General features: G+C 32.2%; 1 protein-coding gene across 1 annotated transcript; it reads left to right on the top strand.

The window, feature by feature from the left end:
* The first annotated feature begins 18,752 nt into the window (after positions 1 to 18,752).
* On the top strand, positions 18,753 to 22,414 carry LOC114185787 (oxysterol-binding protein-related protein 3A-like). Its single transcript, XM_028073703.1, has 10 exons — positions 18,753 to 19,038; positions 19,479 to 19,572; positions 20,045 to 20,161; positions 20,274 to 20,346; positions 20,425 to 20,543; positions 20,769 to 20,890; positions 21,118 to 21,294; positions 21,434 to 21,578; positions 21,655 to 21,833; positions 21,935 to 22,414. Exons 1-10 carry the CDS (start codon positions 18,926 to 18,928, stop codon positions 22,179 to 22,181), a joined length of 1,386 nt encoding a protein of 461 aa, XP_027929504.1. The 5' UTR covers positions 18,753 to 18,925; the 3' UTR covers positions 22,182 to 22,414.
* Positions 22,415 to 23,355: the final 941 nt, after the last annotated feature.

Below are 23,355 nucleotides of genomic sequence, written 5' to 3'. Positions count from 1 at the left end.
TTTCATACCACATGCTTTTTTCTCTCTCATCACATGTGCTTGGAATAAAACCAGGGGGGCCACATATGCATGCCTTTTGTTTCCATTCTTGATGTTTTCAGACTTTACATAAAAGCTAAGTGCATATATATTAGTGTTTTAATTGTTGCAACTTTGATGTGCCAACCATGGCTCACTTTGACTTTATAGTTTTTGTTTATTTTCTTGGATATGTGTGACTCACTTGTGGCTTTTATGAATTCATATTGCATGTTCAAAGTCACGTTTAAGTTATGACAACTTTTGGTTCTCTTTAAATTCTTATACCATTGATGAGATGAGTGCGTTGTTTGGCTTTACTTTGTGCCTTATTTTATGTGCTGATTATTTTGTTGAACGCAAGTTATAAAGCCATAGTTGCAATGTCAATATTATGTCTTTTGCTTGGTTACATGTAATATTCTAGTTGCATGGTTGTACAAGTAAAATGGTGGCTTCGTGCTTTAGTTGCTTGTTGTTTTATTGGGGTTTGAAACCACCCGTTGAGTTCATTGTTGGAAGGTATTGGTTGGTAAGTTGATGAGTTTTTGTTATGGAACTTTATTTTCTATGCATGATGTAATGGAGTGTATTTTGTTGACAATCTGTAATTTTCATGTGTTGTGTGTTGAGAGTGTTTTGCCTATCTTGAAGAGTCTTGGTGGAATTAAATGTTGTGTGAGGTTTTCCTTATCTAGGGACCTAGTTATGACTATTTTGCCTGTGTGAAGCAGTGAAAATGGGTCCTCTTCGCATGTGTGAAGCAGTGGTAGAAGATTGGTTCGAGTGTTCTACTTTCTTGCCTGTGTGAAGCAGTGAGGAGAGGAAAGATGTTTTACCTTATTTTGGCTCGTTGCGAGTATAGTGCCCGGTGTGCGATGCATCGACGATTTTACTCATAATTCCTTGAGGAATAAGGGAGACAGTCTGGCTGCGATAGTGGGACACGTCGAACCATCTATTTCTAGGAAACTAGATGTTGTTGTGGGGTAAAAGGTCGTGGAAAACAGAAGCTTGATTATGATTACTATGTTTAAGAATTCTAGATGAATGTGATAGTCTCTTGGTTTGATATGGTTGTTTGGATGTTGGGGGTTGTGTGTTCAAAATAAAGTTTGATTGTGATCTTAATGCTTAAGTGTTACTTGAATGAGATGTTGAGTATTATTGTCGTGTTTTATTTACAAAATTCTTTTATATATCATTGTTTATGGTTAGTTTACCCCTATTTGGTTGTTTGTGTGTTTGTTGTATGTGCGATGATCGTATAACGTGTGTGTTATATGGGAGCAAATGATATTACAGATAATTTTGGCATGAAGTAGATTGACGAGAGGCTGGGGTGGACTCAGGAGTTTTTATAATTTATTTAGTTGTTTTAAATCAGATACTACAAACTATGTAATTTACTTTTGTTCGTAATTGTTATTTGAATTTTTTTGACAAAGTGACGTTTTGAACTATGTAACTTAAATCAAATTAAAAGTTTTTTTATTAATACATTTTCAATGATAATCCTTTTCCGTCAAACGCATTCGTTTTCTAACTTTCCATGACATCCCAAAATTGGAGTGTTATGTAAAACTAATTAAGGATCTTTAGAATTTAGGATTCTCACACGATAAACATAATAGAGCATTAACCTTGATCCATGAGAGATCTTGTGAATATGCGTTCTTCAACCTTTAATACTGTGTGCTCTTCAACCACTGTTACCCAATCTATCTCTTTGCCTTTCTTTCTCTTCTCACAGGTTTTTGATGGGTTACTGTGAAAAGAACCTTATGGCCAGAGACAGAACCCCAATCCCTTTTTAAACCAACGTCCATCAAGTTGGTTTTTATTTTATCTTATCTTTATTTTATTTTATTATCACTTCTCATAATAATAACCAATAAGTCTTTAGATTTTATTAAATCACAATTGGGCCCATCATAATATTTCAAATGAGTCACTAATAGAATTAATTCGTCAATTAATTCTAACATTCTCCCACTTGACTCATATGATGTCATAACATTATGTGATTTAATACATAAACATAATGCACATTAAAAGACCTTATAAATTGGTTCCATCATTATTCATAATTAAAGATACAGAAATAATAAGAGTCATGGCGGTTACACATTATTCGGTCGACATGATCCCTTCCATGTACTACTATATCATCCATTTCTCCTTAATATGACCTTAAAAATGAGAAGTCCATAATGAGTTCAAACATAATGTCATTTTACAAAACAATAACATAACATAATTTGTTTTTTTCATCATAATTTGCATGCATAAACATAAAGAAGAAAACAAAGATTTCAGAAATTTATACATTAGGGAGCTTAGAGTGTCACATAAACATTAAAAACATTAACATTCAACATTTAACATTCACTACCCATATTCTTTACATAGCCAGCATACAATTTGGGCGGTAACCCTTTTGTTAAAGGGTCAGCAATCATAAGATCTGTGCTAATATGTTCTATTGACATTCTACGTTTCTGAACTTCTTCTTTAACGGCAAAATATTTCAACTCCATATGCTTAGCACCTTTGGAATACTTGTCGTTTTTAGAAAAGAAGACTGTTGCGAAATTATCACAATAAATTTTTAGGGGCTTGGAAATACTGTCGACTACTCCAAGTCCTGAAATAAAGTTCCGCAACTAATTAGCCAAAATTGTGGCCTCAAAGCATGCCACAAATTGAGCTTCCATGGTGAATGCAGCAATGACAGACTGCTTCGCACTTTTCCATGAAATTGCTCATCTGGTTAAAAGATACACATAACCAAATGTAGACTTTCTTGTATCCACACAGCCAGGAAAGTCTGAATCTGTATAACCTATCACCTCAAGGTGATCAGATTTTCTATAAGTAAGCATGTGATTCTTTGTTCCTTGTAGGTATCTTAAAACTTTCTTTGCAGCTTTCCAATGCCTGGAATACTTTAGTATCTACCAAGCATACCAACTGCAAAGCTAATATCTGACCTCGTACATGTTTGAGTATACATCAAACTCCCAACAACAGATGCATAAAGGATATTTTCCATCTATTTTTGTTCCAAATCATTCTTTGGACATTGCATGAGACTAAACTTGTCTCCTTTCTGTATTGGAACTTAACCACGAGATCATTAATTTATTGTTCTTCTTGATTTTTTTGAGTTTTTACAACATATGGAACAACAACTCTTGATAAAGAAGTACTAGTTATAGGAACTTGTACTCTAACTTCCTTAATCTCCACATTTCGTGAAGCTTCACTCCCACTAGTTTCACCATTCTCAATGAACCGAACATTTTAAGTTTCAACGATTCTTGTACTATGGGTAGGACAGTAAAACATATACCTTTTTTATTTTTCTGGATAACCAATGAAAAATCCACTGATTGTTCTTTCATCCAGTTTCTTTTCTTACGGATTGTATATTCTTACTTCTGCTTGACAACCTCAAACATGCAGGTGTCTCAAACTGGGTTTCCTACTCGTCCATAACTCAAAAGGAGTCTTTTGAACAGCTTTACTAGGAACCATGTTCAACAAATACATGACATTCTTTAAAGCATACATCCACAATGATACAGGTAAACATGAATTACTTAACATACTCCTAACCATATCCAGTAAGGTTCGATTACACCTTTCTGATACACTATTTTGTTGTGGTGTGCTTGACATTGTGTATTGAGCACAAATACCACGTTTCTCAAGGAACTTAGCGAACAAACCAGGATGTTGTCCACTTTCATCATATCTTCCATAATATTCACTACCTCTATCAGACCTTTATATATCGGTGTGTATGATTTCAAGAAGCTGAGTGCTTCTCGTGACTCCTTTCTTTGTGTGTTTTGTTTGTTTGCCTTTAATACAATCCACACACACATTCAGATCTGCAAAATCTAAATCCGGAAGGATTTCATTCTTTACTAATCTTTGCATTCTTTCTTTGGAAATATGTCCCAAACGTTTATGCCACAAGTAAGCAGATCGTTCATCCACTAAACTACGTTTAGTGCCAACATTGTGATGCAAAGTCATAAGAGTTTTAGCATATAAATTATCCAAATTCAATTTATATAAATCATCATAAAGTGTACTAGATTCAATCATAAAAGTACGCTTAAACAAACTGAAACAATCATTTCCAAACTTAAAAGAGTATCCAGCAACATCAAGCTTAGACAAAGAAATTAAATTCCTAGTGATACTAGGTACATAAAAGGTATGCATAAGGTCTAACTGATATCCAGTGTTGAGGATTAGACGATAAGTCTCGACCGCTTCCATTGGAACTTTCTCTTTATTGCCCATGAAGACAAACTTCTCATTTGGGTTTATAGTTCGGGTTTTAAGAAATCCCTACATCACATTAGAAACATGAGTCGTACATCTAAAATCAATTCGCCACGTATTATGGGAAACTTCGGTTAAGTTTGATTCAAAACATACGTAAGCATTATGTTCACCTTTCTTTTCGAACCAAGCTCTACGCTTTATGCAGTCCTTTTGGAAATGTCCAGACTTCCCATAGAAATGACATTTGTCATTTTTCTTTTGGATTTTGGTTGAGGACTCATCAATCTTTAGTAGTCCTTTACCCTTTTTCATGTTTCTTAATAACTTTCTTTCTAACAGCTCCTTGATTCTTCACATATTGAATAGAGTGACTTCCTAAGTTCTTCAATCGGATCTCCTTCTGAACTAGCATATTGTGCAATTCATGCACATTTCACTTGTCTTTCATGGTGTTATAGTTCATCTAGAACAGACCATACTCAGACGGTAATGAGTTCAGAATGAACTGCACGAGAAAACCTTCATCCACTGCCATTCCTAGAGTCTTAAGTCTTGTTACGATATTTGTCATCTCGATCACATGCTCATGCATGGTACGTGAACCAGCAAACTTCATGGTGGTTAACATACTCATCAGTGTCACAACGAGAGATTTATCAGCAGTTTGGGAGCGCTCTTCCACAAATTTCATAAATTCTTTTGCGTCATCGGTTTTGGGAAGAGCTGACTTTATATTGCTTACTATGCTCATTCTCATAAACATTAAGCTAAGTCTGTTTGATCTTGCCCAAGCTTTGTAATGGGCTTTCTCTTCATTACTACTAGCATCCATGATAGCAACCGACTTTTCAACTTGAAAAGCTAGATCAAGATCCAACACACCTAAGTGAAATTGGACTTGCTCACTCCAGTCAGGAAAATTCAACCCATTAAAGACTGGAACAGACGAAGCATGCGAGTGTAAAGATACCGAAACAGAGACTGCAATTAACACATGCCTAGCGTTAATGCTTTGAGTCATAAAACTAAATGTAAAAACAGATTCAGATATAAACAATCATACTAATGTTCTCCTTTGGGAGATCCACTAATACACAAACATAAGCATAATGATGTTAATCACATTATAACATTATTGATAATTAAAATATGCATCAACTAGAATCACCTACTACCTTTGGGTATATAAATAAAACTAGTGACACATACAAAATTATCTACAATCATGCACATTAATTATAAGAACAATTAATTAACCTTTGGGCAATCCTAAAATGTCTTATAATTAATGAATTTCAATTAACTCATAAATTTAATTATTCATAAATTAGCATCCATACTAAGGGTAATTGAAATAAAAAACATTAATAATTTGAAATCACAAAAACTTTAAAATTTTAGCCACTTTGGTGACTAACAAATTTATCATACTTAATTTCAAATAAATAAATACACATTTAATTGCTATAAACTTTATATAGCATCTTCATTAATTTTAATTTAACAATAACAAACATAAATATTATTGCAAATTAAAATAAAATTATTAATTATTTATATAAACAAAATAATTAATATTAATTTATTGGTGACATAAACCAATAAAAAAAATTATTCATCTTAACTGATGCGCGATGCACGTTCACACCAATAAAACTAAAACTTTCAATATCATTCACTTTGCCATTCACACAGTAACGGTTTTAAGCCATTTACACATTACTGCATTCATTACTTTATTCCAAATTAAAATTAAACAACTTTAATACTACAAACGTAACAGTAACGACACACATGATTCCAATTAGTGGCAGCAGCAAAACGGGATGCGGGGATGCGATTGTTAATGGCAGCAGCAGTGTTCATACACAACTTAAAAATATTCATAAAGGCATTACAATTATAAACCCTTGAGTAATAATTAGAGTTCATGAAGATTGGGGATAAAATAAATTAGGGTTTATAACATTAAAGGAAAACATCATAAAGGAGAAACATCACATAATAGAAGAATCATAAATCCTACAACCTTGCTCTGATACCACATGTAAAACTAATTAAGGATCTTTAGAATTTAGGATTCTCACATGATAAACATAATAAAGCACTAACCTTGATTCATGAGAGATCCTGTGAATATGCATTCTTCAACCTTTCATACTGTGTGCTCTTCAGCCACCGTTACCCAATCTATCTCTTTGCTTTTCTTTCTCTTCTCACACGTTCTTGATGGGTTACTGTGAAAAGAACCTTATGGCCAGAGACAGAACCCCAATACCCTTTTAAACCAACGTCCATCAAATTGATTTTTATTTTATCTTATCTTTATTTTATTTTATTATCACTTCTCATAATAATAACCAATAAGTCTTTAGATTTTATTAAATCATAATTATGTCCATCATAATATTTCAAATGAGTCACTAATAGAATTAATTTGTCAATTAATTCTAACATGTTACACTTGTGTTATGCCCATAATCAATATCATGGAGCAAGAGCAGGAAATGTATTTTTATGGGTTATCCGTATGGTAAGAAAAGTTGGAGATTGTATGATATTGAGTCAAAAATGTATTGTCTCATGCAATGTTATGTTCTATGGATATGAGTTTAATTTTGAATCAATCATATCTCTTGAACATGATTAATCCTTATGCAATGTTCCCTCTCCTTCCCTTTCTACAGATGTGATTATTGTAAGACCCGCGAATTTAATTAATTAAATTAATAATTAATTAATAAATGCGGGAGGCTAGTGCATTTATGACATTAAATTATGTTATGTATGATGTGGAAAAGTGCTAGCTCATGTGGTTGAGAGTACTTTGATTGTGTGAAAGGACTTGGGTCCAAGTCGTATGGATGCCAATTGTGTTTAGTTTTGTTATTGTTGTTTTAATGGTATGTTGCGCCGCATTTTGTACGAGATAATGCTTGAATAGTGTGTGGTAGCAAGAAACATAAGTTGGCTTGGTGGTTAGCTTTGACTTGGCATTGGGAAGGTCATGGGTTCAAACCTTGGTGAGTCAAATTTAACTCTTTTTGGCTTAAACTTTAGTTGTGGGCTGAATATGAATAGGTGGAGAAACCTAGCAGAAAGTGGGCAGCTAAAGGGCTGAGAAACAATCAAGTCATAGCCTTGAAAAGCAATAAAAACCCAAATTAAATCATATTCCCGTTTTTTTAATTTACCAAAAATCATATTCCCGTTTTTTTAATTTACCAAATATTAAGACCTATAAAAGGCACTTTTTGAGAGGAGAACAGGGTTTGGAAAGTTGTTTTTCTGAGAGCTCTAGAGGGAGGACGAAATTTGAGAGTGAAAGGAGAATTGGGAGTGAAGTAGAGAGGGGAAACGAACGTGGTGGTACTGTCAGCCCTTGGTGATCAAAGGAAATCCTTTAATTTCAAGCTTAAAGCAGGGAAGTTTCAGGTTAGGGGAGCTGAACCTGAATTTTCGTTTTAACTATCGTATGCTGGTGATTCTGATATGTTTTGTACCCTGAATTTGGGGTTATGGGTTTTTGGGGACTGTTTCATGGAAATTGACCTAAATGCATGCATATAATGGGGTTGTGTTCGGGGTATTCTGTGATTATGCAAAGTTGGATTGTTGGGGCATAACTTCGTGTCCAATTATGTTCATATGCCTATCTAAGTTATGCTGAATGAATTGGTATGTTTGTGTTGTGTTTTGAGTCTCTAGTGCAATGCTGTATGCGTGAATCAGTGCCAGAACCTACAATTTTCGCTCAGGCGAGCTAGGCTCGCCTAGGCGAGACATGCAGGGACTCATAAACCTCTCTCTGCTCGAGTAGTTCGCTCAGGCGACGTGATTTGGTTTTGGGCGACAGACCAACTCGCTTAGGCGAGGGTGACTCGCCCAAGCGAGAATCCGTGGGTGTCTCGAGTGCATTGGTTGCGTAACTCGCGTAGGCGAGGTTTGTTTCTTAGGCGAAATCGCATCTCGCTCAGGTGAGAGACTCTCGCTTGAGCGAGAGTTCGAAGAGCATTCTGATGGGAGTTCACTTGCAGCCCAAGCGAGAGAGGTGAGTTTTGGGCAAAACGTGATCTCGCCCAGGCGAGTGTGACTCGCCTAAGCGAGGGTACATGGTTGGTTTTGTGTATGGTGCTCGCTCAGGCGAGGTAACCTAGCCTAAGCGAGGTGAACTGGAATGCTTAGGTGAAAGTTGGATGTTTAAGCCCAGAGATGGATGAATGATAGGTTTAGAAGCAATAAATTTGTAACATTGGATTGATCGAAGTTGAATGGTGATGTGTGATCTATAAGGCTTCTAAGATATCTAGATGGTGAGCTTGTTGGTGTTCCATGGGTTGTGGCCCGGAACGTATCCTTGAGTTGTGGCTCGGGATAGGGGTTAAGCACGTGGCATTCTATGGGTTGTCGCCCGGAATGACTTCCCTTGAGTTGTGGCTCGGGATAGCGAATGAACACGAGGAACCTTGAGTTGTAGCTCAGGTTGGCGAGTGTGCCGGTGTGAGTGTGCTAGTTGTGGCCAGTACGGATGGGTCCAGATGGATTGCCCTCCTCAATGGTTGCTGACGAGTTTGGTAGTCCTGGGACGTTACGGACTATGTTCGTATTTGGGAACTCCACCTGGCGTTACGGTGTGTGATCCGTAACATGGTTTCCGCACGTGCTCTATCAGTTGTGGCCGGTAGGTGTGGCAGCAAGACACCTGGAGATACTCAATAGAAGATATAGAACACTGCTTGCATGGTTATGGCCATGAGAAGAACTCAAGCGAGGTTTCCTTATGTACTTATTATGCATGGTGGTGGCCATGTGGAGGGAAGGTAACGTGACTTCCATTAAGTGCACCGGTGCACATGGTGGTGGCCATGTGATGGAAATAGAGTAAGATTCTGTGGGAAGAGAAAAGATACTTGATATGGTTGTGGCCATGCAGTATAAAGAAGAATTGTGTTGTTGTTATACTATTTGTACTGGTTAACATGTATATGTAAATGTGATATATATTTTGTATGTTTTAACTGTTAGCTCACCCTATCTGCTTGTGTTTGGCGATGATCGTGTACGCGGTACACGTGAGCAGGTGATGATGCAGGTGGAGCTGGTGAGGCTTAGCTGCGGAGAGGGGCTGATTATGGGGATTTTTTTATGTTCATGTTTTTTTCACTCTATTTTAACATATGATGTAAAGGCTCATGGCCTACTTGACTAAACTCACATTTTTGTATGTATAGACTTATTGGTGATTTTAATGAAGTTTTTACTTTTCCCGTGTTTTGGGAAATGAGGCATTATTAATAAATGAGTTTTTACATAAATGATGCTGATGTATTATTTTTGTTTTATTTTTGTTAAATCCGTAATATCCGGTAGGGATGTTACAATTATTGATGATGATCTTCCTCTTATATCTCAATCGCACTTGAATGCGCCACTAAACACTAAATCTCTCTCAACATCAGATAGTCTCTCATCTATCTCATTGACTCAGGAAATGCTACAGGGGGTACACTTGAACACATAACCACAAAGATGCTTTGGCTCGTGGTCATCACACAAATATACCTTCAAATATTTTACGTGACTAAGTTACCAATACCGTTCACAAGATTGATCCCTCACCCCATTCAATCACTCTATCAAGCTCCTTTGGTACGCCTTATCCTATAGCTAATTGTGTCAGTTGTACTAAATTCTCTTCTTGTCACAACTAGTTTTTGGTAGTTATTAATAAAGAAATTGAGCCCAAAACTTTCGTTGTTGTTGTTCAACATGACCATTGATGGCATGCAATGCAATAAGAAATTCAAGCTCTTGAAAATAGTTAGACTTGGTATGTAGTGCATCTACCTTTTAGGAAAAGGGCTATTAGATGTAAGTGGGTCTTTCAAATCAAATATCATGCAGATGAATCTATTGAAAGGTTTAAACCATGCCTTGTTGTTTTAGGGAATAATTAGGTTGAAGGTTTAGATTTTCACGAGACCTTTCCACCATCTGTAAAGATGGTTACATTTCGTACTTCATCAAATGGATGTTCATAATGTTTTTCTACACAGTGAACTTGATGAGGAAATATACATGAAGTTGCCTCCTGGCTTCCAAATCTCGTGATTCCACTAAAGTCTGCAAGTTACGTAAATCTTTATATGGCTTGAAACAAGCCCTTATTGTTGGATTGGTAAGTTGAAGAGTTTCCTGCAACAATATGGATTCACATAATCTTACTCAGACTATTCTCTCTTTACACTCCATCATGACGACCTTCACCTCAATGTATTGGTTTATGTTGATAATCTCGTTATCTCTGGTAATAATGAAGCACTTATTACATCTTTTAAAGCCTACTTAAGTCATTGCTTTCACATGAAAGATCTAAGAATCTTAAGTACTTTTTAGGCATTGGAATGGCTAAAAGTCCTATTAATATTTTGATTTAATTAGTCGATTGATACTCATTTTCATTCGGAAAATTTTGTTTGGTACCCGCTTTTAGAAAAGTTTCAATTTCATCCCAACTTTTGAAAAAATGTTTCAATTAGGTCCCTTTCAGAAAAAAATTATTAACACCGTTAACGACATACCTAGTGTTAGCCTCTGATATTTCTTTTTAATTGTTGAATTTTATTTTTGATTTTTAAAAATTTTTTTTGCCACGTGTCAGATCCTTAGCGTGACACGTGGTATTGTCAATGCCACCTGGCAAGGTACTGTCACGTGTCAGTATCTTTGCCAAGTGTCAGTATCTTTGCCAAGTGTTAATATCTTTGCCAAATGTCAGTCTTGATTTCAATTTAGTCCCTACATATGTCTATTTGTTTTAATTTAGTTCTCATATATGTTTATTTGTTTCAATTTAGTCCGCACTCTATTTGTTTCAATTTAGTCGGAATACTTTTTTCAAAATAGAGAAATATTGTATCTCTTTTAAGACAAAATTTATTATTTATATAAATGTTATATTGATATTTGTTATTAAAAAATGACTTACAAAATTAAGTATTGATATTTATATTAAAGTTTAGTGATAAAAGTCATGAATAACAAAACATGGATTAACAATTAAGAAAAAAAGTAATATGTTATGACGTTATTTTTAATAAAAAAATGAGTATTATTGAAATTGTTATACTCATGTTTTGTTATTTATAACTTTTACTACTAAATTTTAATATAAATATGAGTAATTAATTTTATAAGTCATTTGTAATAACAAATATCAATATAACATTTATATAAATAATAAATTTGGTCTTAAGGGAGACACAATATTTCTCTATTTTGTAAAAAAATATTCGGACAAAATTGAAACAAATAGAGTGGGAACTAAATTGAAACAAATAAACATATGTGGGGACTAAATTGAAACAAATAGAGATATGTGGGGACTAAATTAAAATCAAGACAATGACACTTGGCAGGAACACTGACACGTGGCAGACATTCCAACGTTGCATTGACAACGCCACATGTCACACCAAGGATCTGACATGTGGAAAAATTGTTTTTTTTTAATTCAAAAAAAATTTAGAAATAAAAAAAACAAAAAAAAAACAGAGGCTGACACATGGTACGCCGTTAACGGTGTTAATCATTTTTTTTTCTGAAAGGGACCTAATTGAAACACTTTTTCAAAAGTTGGGATGAAATTGAAACTTTTTTAAAAGTGGGTACCAAACAGAAACTTTTGAACGAAAGTGAGTACTATTCGACTAATTAAGCCTAATATTTTCTTGTGCCAACAAAAATGCACTCTTGATATCGTTACCAAAGTTGGTCTCTTAGGTGCCAATCCCATTAGTTTCCCTTTTGATCAAAATCATCATCTTCCTCTGGCCATAGGGACTCCTCTATCTGATTCAGTTCAATATCGAAGACTAGTTGGGTGTTTGATTTATCATTCAGTAACTCTGCCATATATTTCTTTTAATGTCCACATGCTCACTCAATTTATACAAACTCCTACTTAGGAACATATTATTGATGTTGCTCTTTGAGTGGTTTATTATCTGAAGGGTACTATTGGTCAAGGGCTCATGCTCTACGTAGATTGTGATCTTCAACTCTACGATTGGTGTGATGTAGAATAGGCTACTTGTCTCTTACAGAGACATTCTCTTACAGGTTGGATTGTCGTTCTTGGGAATTCACCTATTTTTTGGAAAACTAAGAAGCAACACATTGTTTCTCGTTCTTTTGTTGAAGTTGAATATCTCTCAATGGCCACCACCTAGTGTCAGGGGCGGATGTTTGTGGTAGCAAGGGTGCCATGCCCCCCCCCCCCCCCCCCAAATTTTGAATTTTTTTTATGTATTAGGTATTTTAAATTTTTTTATATTATAGATATTAGGTAATATATTATAAATTAATGATGATTAAATCAAATATTTTATTTCTTTCATAAACTTAATAATTAATGTTAATAAATAATAAAATATAAAATCAAACATAATAAAGAATAAAAAGATTTATCAAGATGTTTTTATTATTATTTTTCATTATGGCTTGAGCTTCTTATAAATTGCTTTCATTTCTCATTCTCACATGTTTCCTTTTATTTTTGAAGAGAAAAATATCTATCTTTTTGCTCTTATTTCTCTTCGTTCTCCTTCATTCTCGAGGAGGAAAGGAAGGAGGTAATTCTTTCATCTCACTTGATAGTGAAATATTAGTTTAATAATTTATTTCATGAGTCTCTTTTATATTAATTTTTATTTTATGAATATAGAAGTAAAAATATTGTACTGTGGGTTTTTTTATAACCAGATTTTAATTGTGGTTCCATTATATGACTTGAGTTTCTCACGAATTGTTCTCATTTCCCATTCTCACCTATTTTCTTTTGTTTCTGAAGATAAAAAGATCTATTATTTTTGTTCTCATATCTCAGTTGTTGTCTTCTATTCTCGAAGAAATAAGGAAGAAGGTAATTCTCTCTTGTATCACATAATAGTGAAATATTAGTTTAATAATTTATTTAATGAGCTTGTATATTAATTTTTTATTTTATGAACATAGAAGAAAAAATATTGTACTGTGTGTCTTTTATAACTGGATTTTAAGTGTGGTTTGATTATCATCGAATTTTCCTTTGGCATTTTCGTCTCTCATTTTTTTATTAGATTATGACAAATTATTTTTTAGTCTTTTTTTTAAATATGTATATTGATGAAGAATAAAAGAATAAATTCATTTTTTGAAAGTGATAAAAGGGAAACTACCCGTGAAGATGAAAACAAGACAAATTAACTCTTCCAGATATTTAGTTATAGTCTTGTTTCTTTTTTAGTTATCGTTATACTAATTATGTATTCATTTTTATTGTATTAGTGACAATAATTAAATGTATAAATTTTGAACGTATTATTTTGGTTTTCCCAACAATGTCGGTCAAGATCCGCCACTGCCTAGTTTGAACTTATGTGGTTGAAAGGTCTTCTACACTCTCTATGAATTTGTCACCTTCGTCCTATGTAGCCGCACTGCATATTGCTGCCAATCCAGTCTTTCATGAGCCTACTAAAGACATAAATATTGATTGTCATTTCATACGTAATGCAATTTTGAATGGTACTTTTGCAACTTGTTATGTTAACACTTTCAACCAACTTGCTAATATTTTCACCAAAGCACCGAAAAAACGATTGATTGATTTCTTTCTTCCCAAGTTGGGCATCCAAAATTTGCATGCACCAACTTTAAGGGAGTTGTTAGGCTAAGAACTAATAACTTGGGCTTATTGGTGTTATAGTTGATTGTTGATATCTAGGAAAATTAAGTGATTGATGATATCTTAAGAATTTATGTGGTTCGTCGAGAATCATGAAATCCATTTGTGGAGTTGATATTCTTAAGCAAAATTTGTGGAAAGGAATTCATGAAAATAATGCACCCACTCTACAAACATAATTTATATACCAACTTGATCTAAATGAGTTAAATGAATAAGTAAGTTGATTTTTCATTTTAGTTACTAATAATTTTTAGTTTATAAATTGATATATAAATTATTGAAATGACTAATTATTTTTAGTCACTTAATCTTTATTTACTTTAACCTCATTATATTAGATAATATTTATAATATCTAAATACAAAATAAATTATGATTTTGTTGTATAGAGAAATGTGATCACGATTTAGATAAATACTTTTGTTTTTTGATATAAATAGTTTATATTATATAAAGTATTTTTGTTTTCTTAAAACATTCTTGTTTTTTTATATCATATCTCATTTTTTCTAAGATTGGGAAGGGTAAAGTGAAGTTTTTATAAAGGCTTTTTTGACATTCAAATCAGTAGAAGTTATAAGTGAGTATATTAAATGCTCATAAATAATAAGCTTAGGTCTACAAGTTTGGGCAAACACTGATTTGTTGTTTTATGTTTTATTTTATTTCCAATAATATTAAGATAAAAGTATTAAAAGGTATAAATGAATTCAAAAATGTTATTCATTATTTAACATACAAACTTTATTACTATTAAATTATTTAAATTAAAAAAAAATCTAAGAACAATATATTATAATAATATTTTTAGTTTAAATATTTTTAGAAATATGATTTGTCGACATGCAATATGATTAGTGAAGCAAAAACCTGTAAACAAAATACAAGATATTTTGTTAATTTCAATGGTTGATTTCCTGTCAAACCTCTTTGACACGTTGGTTTTAAATTCTTGAGTCAATGTAAAAGAAGAAGAAAAACTCTTTCGAGAAGTATCACTCTTCTAGAACAAGTAGAAGAATTTCAATTTCATAAAAATCTGCGTCATTTTTATGACCCCACACACAACAATAAAAACAAAGACAAAAACGACAGAGCCATTGCTACAGTCTAAAGTTTTAAATTAATTCATGATGTTAATTTCGATAATTAAAATGTTTTTTTATGTCAAATTAACATCTTTTCGGTAAAAAGTCAAATTAATATATTTATTTCTTAAGAAAAAAAAAGCAGAAACGGTGCAATAATTGTAGTGTGTTACAGTAGAAACAAGTGCAATTGAAAATCAAACTCGTTGAAGAAAAACCATTACTTTATTAATGCAACCTATTCAAACAAAAATAGTAATAAAAATGAAAATTTATAAGCTAAATATAGATAATATCAATTTTTTTAAATTCTTTAAGAGATTTATAGAAATTTATTTATGCATAAATAAATTTAAACTTATAAAAACTAATTTTATCTATTTATATATTATTTTAAAAAAATATATATAGAGAAATTTATCTAAATAATATATATTTAATTAATAGATAGTTGATTAATAGGTTGCGTTATGCATTTCTTAATAAAGAAGTATTTGTCCAAAATAGACGGAAGTGTTTAATTTAATACACGTTGGAGACGCGGAGCAAAACTCAAATCCTATATATATATATATATATATATATATATATATATATATATATATATATATATATATATATATATATATATATATATTATAATATTACTTTGCTTCTTCTTTTTTTTTTCAATTCTTTCCAATAATTATATTATATATTATGGCTAACTAGGTTTGTTATTTGATTTTTTTTAAGTAGTCCCGTAATTTTTCGAATTCTCAATTTTGATTCTAATTTTTCTAAATATTAATTTTAGTCTTTTTCATTTAAATTGTTGTTAGCATTAAGAGAGAGAGAGAGAGAGAGAAAATTTGACCTAATAAATTCACAATATGTGGCATTTGTTATCTAAACACACTTGTAATAAATTCAACTATAACAATACTACCAATGTAATATTATTCTTCAATTTCTAATTGTTAACGTCTTAATTTATTATATCACGTTATCACTTTCTCACACTGGTAACACTACTTTAATGGAAGCAATTATATAATAAAACTGTGATTAAATTAGAAACTCAAAAGTCGAGGATTACATTAAAAAAATAAACAAATATGAGAAAGAAACCTATTAAACCATGTATTATATATCCTCCTTGCTTTTTTTAGCACAAAAATAGAAAACGACATTAAAAAAAAAATAGAGATATACATTCTTTCTTTCGAAAGAAAGAGAAAAACATGTAGTTACTTAATTACATTTGAATTCAAAGGCTTTATTGAAGCATGTAAGGTTTTGTTTGAATATTTTGAAATTGTTTTCATGACTTAAAAATTCTTTTAACGTTAATGAGAGCATTTTCTTTAATTTTATAATAGATTTTACATTAAGGCTTAGCCAAAAAAGAGATAATGATGGAGCTAAAGGTGAAAACATTTTATAGTTTAAGAATATATTTATTAGGGATATGTCTTATAGTTTCTCTTTCTTTCGTACTAGCAACCTAACCCTATAACTATTCTCACATGCTACGTATAACTAAATTTTTTTAGACGAAAAGGTGAATTGAAGAATAAGTCATGGGAATGTTATCCCAACTTTCTTGTTATATGGGTATGATTTGTTAGAACTATTTTGATATTGTCTTTTCTATTTTGTACCGAAATGTCTATGATAATTTTTCATAAAAAAGAGAGAAAGGAAATACAAATGAAGTTCATAACTATTGGTAAAAAGTTCATTGATGTAATTAGAGTTACAAATAATTTAATGAGATGATTTGGTGATTTTGTTAGAATGGAGAAAGGGAAGAATATTTCAATAGTGATCTAGTATATTTGGAGGTGAATGTGGAATGACTAAAGGAAGATAGTAAATGTTTGGTGGATTCAAGAAAAGATCTATGGAAGTTAGGAAAAATAGAAGAGTATTTGTAGTCAACAAGGAAGCTATAGTAAAGATGTTGTATTTGAGTTTTTTAGGAATTTATCAAGCAAAATTCCCTTATCTAAATGTAGACCTAATTGAGTGTTGACATGTTAAAAATAGTAAAGATGTCATACTAATTGTTATTTTATCATGTAGAGAATGTTTATGAATATCTTAGCAATTTTTTCATTATCAATTTTCTTAGAACATTTTTAGGGCAAAATCTTACTTTGAGATCTCATACAATTTTCCTTCTAGTAATAGATCCAAGTTTAAATTCTTGAATAAATTTTTGTAACATCTCATATTGATTTCTTTTGTAAGAATTTTAATTATTTTGAAAATATTATGTAGAAAATTGTATTTTCCATGAAGGAGATATTATCTTTTCCTTTAATATAAGATATTGTAAATAATAAATTTTATACTTAAGATCTTTGTCAAGGATCTACCATCAAAAATTACTTTTATAAGAACTAAAAATCATTTACAAATCTTGTATATTATCATGTCACTATTTATTAAGAAGTTAACCTTTAACATATCAATTTGATCATAGTTTTTTTCTTTCCAAAGAAAACTTTCTTAGTTTTGTAACATAAAAAATTCATATACAAATATATGGAGATTTTTCCTCTAAGATATTATTGTGTACCTAGAAAGAAGGTGTGTGATAACTTCAAAGTAATTAGTTGACCATTTGACTAAATAATGGATAGAGTTGCAAGTTGATGTTACCATATTTCTAGGATCCTTAGTTTATAATTTATCTACTGACTTTGATTATAAGATTTACCTTTTAGAAAGAGTTCTAACAAAGAAAAATGAGTAAATGTACATTAATTATTTTGACAAAACCTAATATTATGGATGACAAAAATAATTGATAAATATTGATGAATAATATATCATGCATTAAATTTCCAAATTTTATTAATTATTTAATAAATACATTTAATACACTCTGTAAGAATATCCTTGTTATCATTCCGTATTTATCACAAAAAGTATAATTTTATTAAAAAAATATACATTTTAAAAAAACATCTTTACTGTATGTTTGAGAAATATTAATTTTCCTATTTTAGTTCTTTTACATACAAACTCTTTCTAATTTCAGCTACTTATTTGAAACAATAATTAATAGAATATTTTTCCAATATATAATTATTTTATGAAATAAAACATTTATAACAAATGGTTATTCCTTTACAATTTACAAAAACCTTATTTTTAATTTTCAAAAGAAAATTAATTATTCTAAAATGATTCTTTTACCAATTTTACTCAATGAAAAACTAATTCTTATCAATTATAACAATAATTAATTGTTAAAATAATTTACTTTCATACTTATTTCAAACTAATCTCATTGTTACATGTACGTAATTCACATGATGACACAAACAAAGAAGCCGGCAAGAGTTTGTGATCCTTCTCATTGCACTCTCAAAACAGCCTCTCATGTTCCTCGTAAAGCCGCCAATTTGGATTTTCTGAACTCAACTTAATCCATCACTCGCACGCGCTCTATAGGCGCGTGCTGAACAAACTCTTCTTTGATTTGTATTCTGTTCTCACTTCAACGAAGAAACATCCCCCCACTTTCCATTCGGTCTGGTTGGACTTTTCAAATTCGAGAACCGCCAACCAAAATCACTGCTTTCTTTGCTGTTCTCTACATATTATAATAATATTACTATTGTTTTTTAAATATTCATTATTCACTATTCCTTCTTTTCATAAATAAACCACATTTAAGTGCAGCATACCCTTTTTTATTTGTCTCAGTAGATCGGGTTTGCTACTATTTCTTTCTCCAACAATCTTCTCTTCTCTCAATTGGGTTTCTTTCTTTGATTCAATTTTTACCATGGCTCCAAATGATCCTAAGCAAGCTGCTGCTTCTGGTGGTGGAGGCTTTTTTGCTTCTATTGCTTCCAGTTTGTCCAATTTTGGCAGTGCTATGTCCAAATCCGTTAATGGGTATGAATCCTTTGGAGTCTGGATTTTTGAAGTTGTTGAATTTCTCTGTTTTGATGGTGTTTTTCTGTAATTCGTTCATCTGGGGTGTCTCAAGATAATTGATTTATCCTTTTATTGAACATTTTAACACTGCTAGATGCAAGAGATGCTTGCTTTGGAAGATCATCTTTCTTAATTAATTTTTGATTGTTGGGTTGTTGAATTTATTATGATATCACTGTTGTGTTTTAGCTTACGGATGTTTCACACTTATGGATGCATGGATTGATGCAAGAGATTATTGATTGTTTTAATATATTCTGATCTAGTTCAGAATTGTGCATTCGAGTTTATCTTTCGGTTTAATATGTTCTTGATTTGGCTGTTGTTGCTTCTAGCTGCCTGATTCGATTTCATGGTCTAATAAGTTTTTTTTTTTTTTTGTTGACACCATTATTCAGTATGATGGCCTATGAGGGACTGGAGGTTATTAACCCAGAAGGAGGGACTGAAGATGCTGAAGAAGAAGCAAAGAAGGGACGTTGGAAACAAGAGGTATACCACTTATTCTATTTCTGTGTTTGAATTTGCATGATGAAGTGAAAAAAAAGTAAAGATCACTAGCTTGCACACATACTGTCTAAACAAAATATGGAGACAGTTAGGGGATGAAAACATATCTGAGTCAAAGAAAATTTATCATGCATGGACTTATTCCTTTATAAAAACTGAAGTTAACTGAATCTAGGTTTATTGATCAAATTGCTGCTTGTCATCTTTTTTCTAAAAGAGAGATGAGAATGGACTTATTGACCGTGATGTTTTCCGCTTTAGCAAACATATGTGGTCTAGTTTGCATGTTAGGGTGAGCTTCTTATTGGCATTGTTGACAGATAATATGCAGTGTAAACCAATTGCATTTTAATTATCTGAATGAGTCTGTTTTTATCTCAAAATGAACTTTGGAGATTTTTTCCACCCTTTTGTAGTTTTGTCATCTCTGGATGTTATGTCCTTTACTTTACAGGAGAGAGATAGTTACTGGAAAATGATGCAAAAGTATGTTGGGTCCGATATCACATCAATGGTGACACTCCCGGTTATCATTTTTGAGCCAATGACAATGCTGCAGAAAATGGCTGAGGTATGAGTCATTTGTATACATTGCTGTATTTCGTTGCTACTACGTTGACACAAATCATATTTTAGCAAGTTTCCTGCTGGTTCAATTTCATTGATTGCAATAAATTTCACAGCTTATGGAGTACTCTTACCTGTTGGATATGGCAGACAAGACTGAGGATCCATACATGAGACTTGTATATGCTTGTACGGATTACTTTCACCCTGTCTCTGTTATTTCTGTATACATTGCATGGAATATGAGCTTACAATTGATTTTTGCAGCATCATTCTTCATATCTGTCTACTATGCATATCAGAGAACATGGAAGCCATTCAATCCAATTCTTGGTGAAACTTACGAAATGGTTAACCATGGTGACATAACATTTATAGCAGAGCAGGTGCATTTAAGTTTCTGTTTATTTTTGTCAGTTCTTCAAACAAAATGCTGAACCAACAAATTTTGTATGCCTCTTCCTATTTCATTTTGCGGGGTGGGGGTAAGGCATGGCCTCCTTGATATGCATATTGTAATAGGAGTATTCAAAATTTTCAGTTACTTTGTGAAGCTTCTGTATTAAGTATGGTTCTGACTTGTGAGTACATGTAAAATTAAACTGCTGCAGGTCAGCCATCACCCCCCAATGAGTGCTGGGCATGCTGAAAATGAACATTTCACTTATGATGTGACATCGAAATTGAAAACCAAATTTCTGGGCAACTCAGTTGATGTATATCCTCTCGGAAGGTGATACTTCTCTACCATTTTTCACATATCTTCCTTTTTACTTATATTTGTGGAATTGGATTCTTCACTGAATCTTATGTCAAAGGATGTTTCATATCAGTTTATTACCTCAATTTATTGTGTAGTTTTTTTTTGTATGCCATAAGTCTACGGCAACTAACTTCATTAGTGAACATTTTTCTTTCTTACATTGTAGTCATTTGTAACATACTTTTACATGGATGCAGAACACGTGTTACCCTAAAAAAAGATGGTGTGGTTCTTGATTTGGTGCCTCCTCCTACAAAAGTTAGCAACTTGATTTTCGGGAGAACGTGGATTGATTCACCTGGAGAGATGATCTTGACAAATCTGACCACAGGGGACAAAGTGGTGCTGTATTTTCAACCATGTGGTTGGTTTGGGTATGATGACTACTTTCTCTTGCCATTAAATCTTCACTTTTAACCTATTACTTGCTCATCATACCATGTTTTTATTCCATAACTTCTTCGCTGCTGCTGTCACACATTATCTAACTTGAAAAGATTTTTGCATTTACAGTGCGGGTAGGTATGAAGTGGATGGATACGTGTATAATTCTGCTGACGAGCCCAAGATACTGATGACTGGAAAATGGAACGAGTTTATGAGTTACCAAGTTTGTGACTTAGAAGGAGAACCACTTCCAGGCACTGATCTGAAAGAGGTTCGTTATTCAACCTTCTACAGTGAAGTTTAATGCATCTCTTTTTTTCTAAATGATGTTGCTCCACTCTGCACAGGTTTGGAGAGTTGCAGATGCCCCTAAGAAGGACAAATTTCAATACACACATTTTGCGCATAAGATTAATAGCTTTGACACTGCTCCCAAGAAGTTGTTGGCATCTGATTCTCGTCTTCGTCCTGATAGAATGGCCCTTGAGAAGGGTGATCTATCCACATCTGGTTATGAGAAGAGCAGGTAACAAAGACGAACAAAAGTTTTAAAATTTGTAATGTTTTCTATAAGGACCTCAGAGATCCTAATTTCTTACCTTGCATGTGCTTAAACTTGTTTATCAGTTTGGAGGAGAGGCAAAGAGCTGAGAAGAGAAACCGAGAGGCCAAGAACCATAAATTCACACCAAGATGGTTTGATTTGACAGATGAAATAACTACAACACCTTGGGGTGAATTGGAAGTGTACCAATACAATGGTAAATATACTCAACATCGTGCTGCTGTAGATACTTCTGAGTGCATTGATGAACCTGATAGCAGACCAGATTTCAACCCTTGGCAATATGATAATTTGGAAGCTGCTGAATGATAAGCTTCCTTGTGGAATTCTTTCTATTTTTTTTAAGTACCATATTGTTTTTGAGATTGTAATGTATCATGATTTGAATGCTTGAAATTTGGTTTTGCTTTTGGGGTTGTTTTGTTATACTAGATATTGTAGTACCGTTTGATTAATGAATAGGAGCTTTGTAATCATCAGTCCACTATTCATGGATAAATTTTAGTAGAGAAATTGGATAAGCACCCTTAATTTTCCTTTTCTTTTCTTGAATTTGGGACTGAAATGCTATTTTTTCATGCTTGATAAACCTTGAAGCTATGTTGCTTGTACAGGCAAAATTTATTTTATTTAAATAATTTTTTATATATTTCAATTGACTGATATTGAAATTGGTATTTCGACCTTTTTTTTTATGTCTAAATTGAAAAAAATTTCATCACTAAATCAGTTTCTAAAAACATGTATCGCAAATGTGACAATACATGGAAGGAAATAGATGTGAAGATATTTTTCGTACTTTTGGCATTAGAAATTAGGGTAATTACTCTTGGTATTATTTCACCCGTGATTTTTATAGAGTCAAAATTGATCCTTACATTTAGAATATATTAATTTGTTAGATAATGATATTTTGATCAATTTTTTTTCACTCACTTTTAATTTATCATTCTAATCGTCTTTTAGTTATCTATTTTTATTTTTTCTAGTGGTGTGATGTAATAATTTAAAGGTGATTGGAGTAGTGAATTAAAAATAGATAAAAAAGCGGGTCAAAATATCATTACCCTAATTTGTTTAATTTGGTTTTCTCACTTTTCACTTTGTATTTTATTTGCCCTTAATCTAAATATATCCAGGAACACTAGACGATTGTTACCGGTTGGGATGCTAAATGTATCCCTTATTTCCCTATTTTGTTTTTTAAATCACTTGCATTTTTTAAAACAAAAAAGAGTAAAACGATGTGGCATTCAATATATTTTATCTATTAATTCTTACTCTATTTATTAACATTTACTTAATCTTTATAACTATTCTTATTGTAAAATATCACCTTTGGAATCTCGTTTGATTTTAAATATTCATTTGCAACCAATGGATTTTGTGTCTTCTAGTAATGTGACGAGTTTTCAAACCTTGTTACATTCCTTATTCATTGCTTCATTCCACTTTTTTGAGTTGGAATCTTGTACGGCTTGAT

The sequence above is a fragment of the Vigna unguiculata genome, chromosome 5 (assembly GCF_004118075.2).
Source record: "Vigna unguiculata cultivar IT97K-499-35 chromosome 5, ASM411807v1, whole genome shotgun sequence".
NCBI lineage: Eukaryota > Viridiplantae > Streptophyta > Magnoliopsida > Fabales > Fabaceae > Vigna > Vigna unguiculata.
The sequence above is the reverse complement of the archived record's forward strand: the minus strand, read 5'-3'. Positions and strand labels throughout refer to the sequence as shown.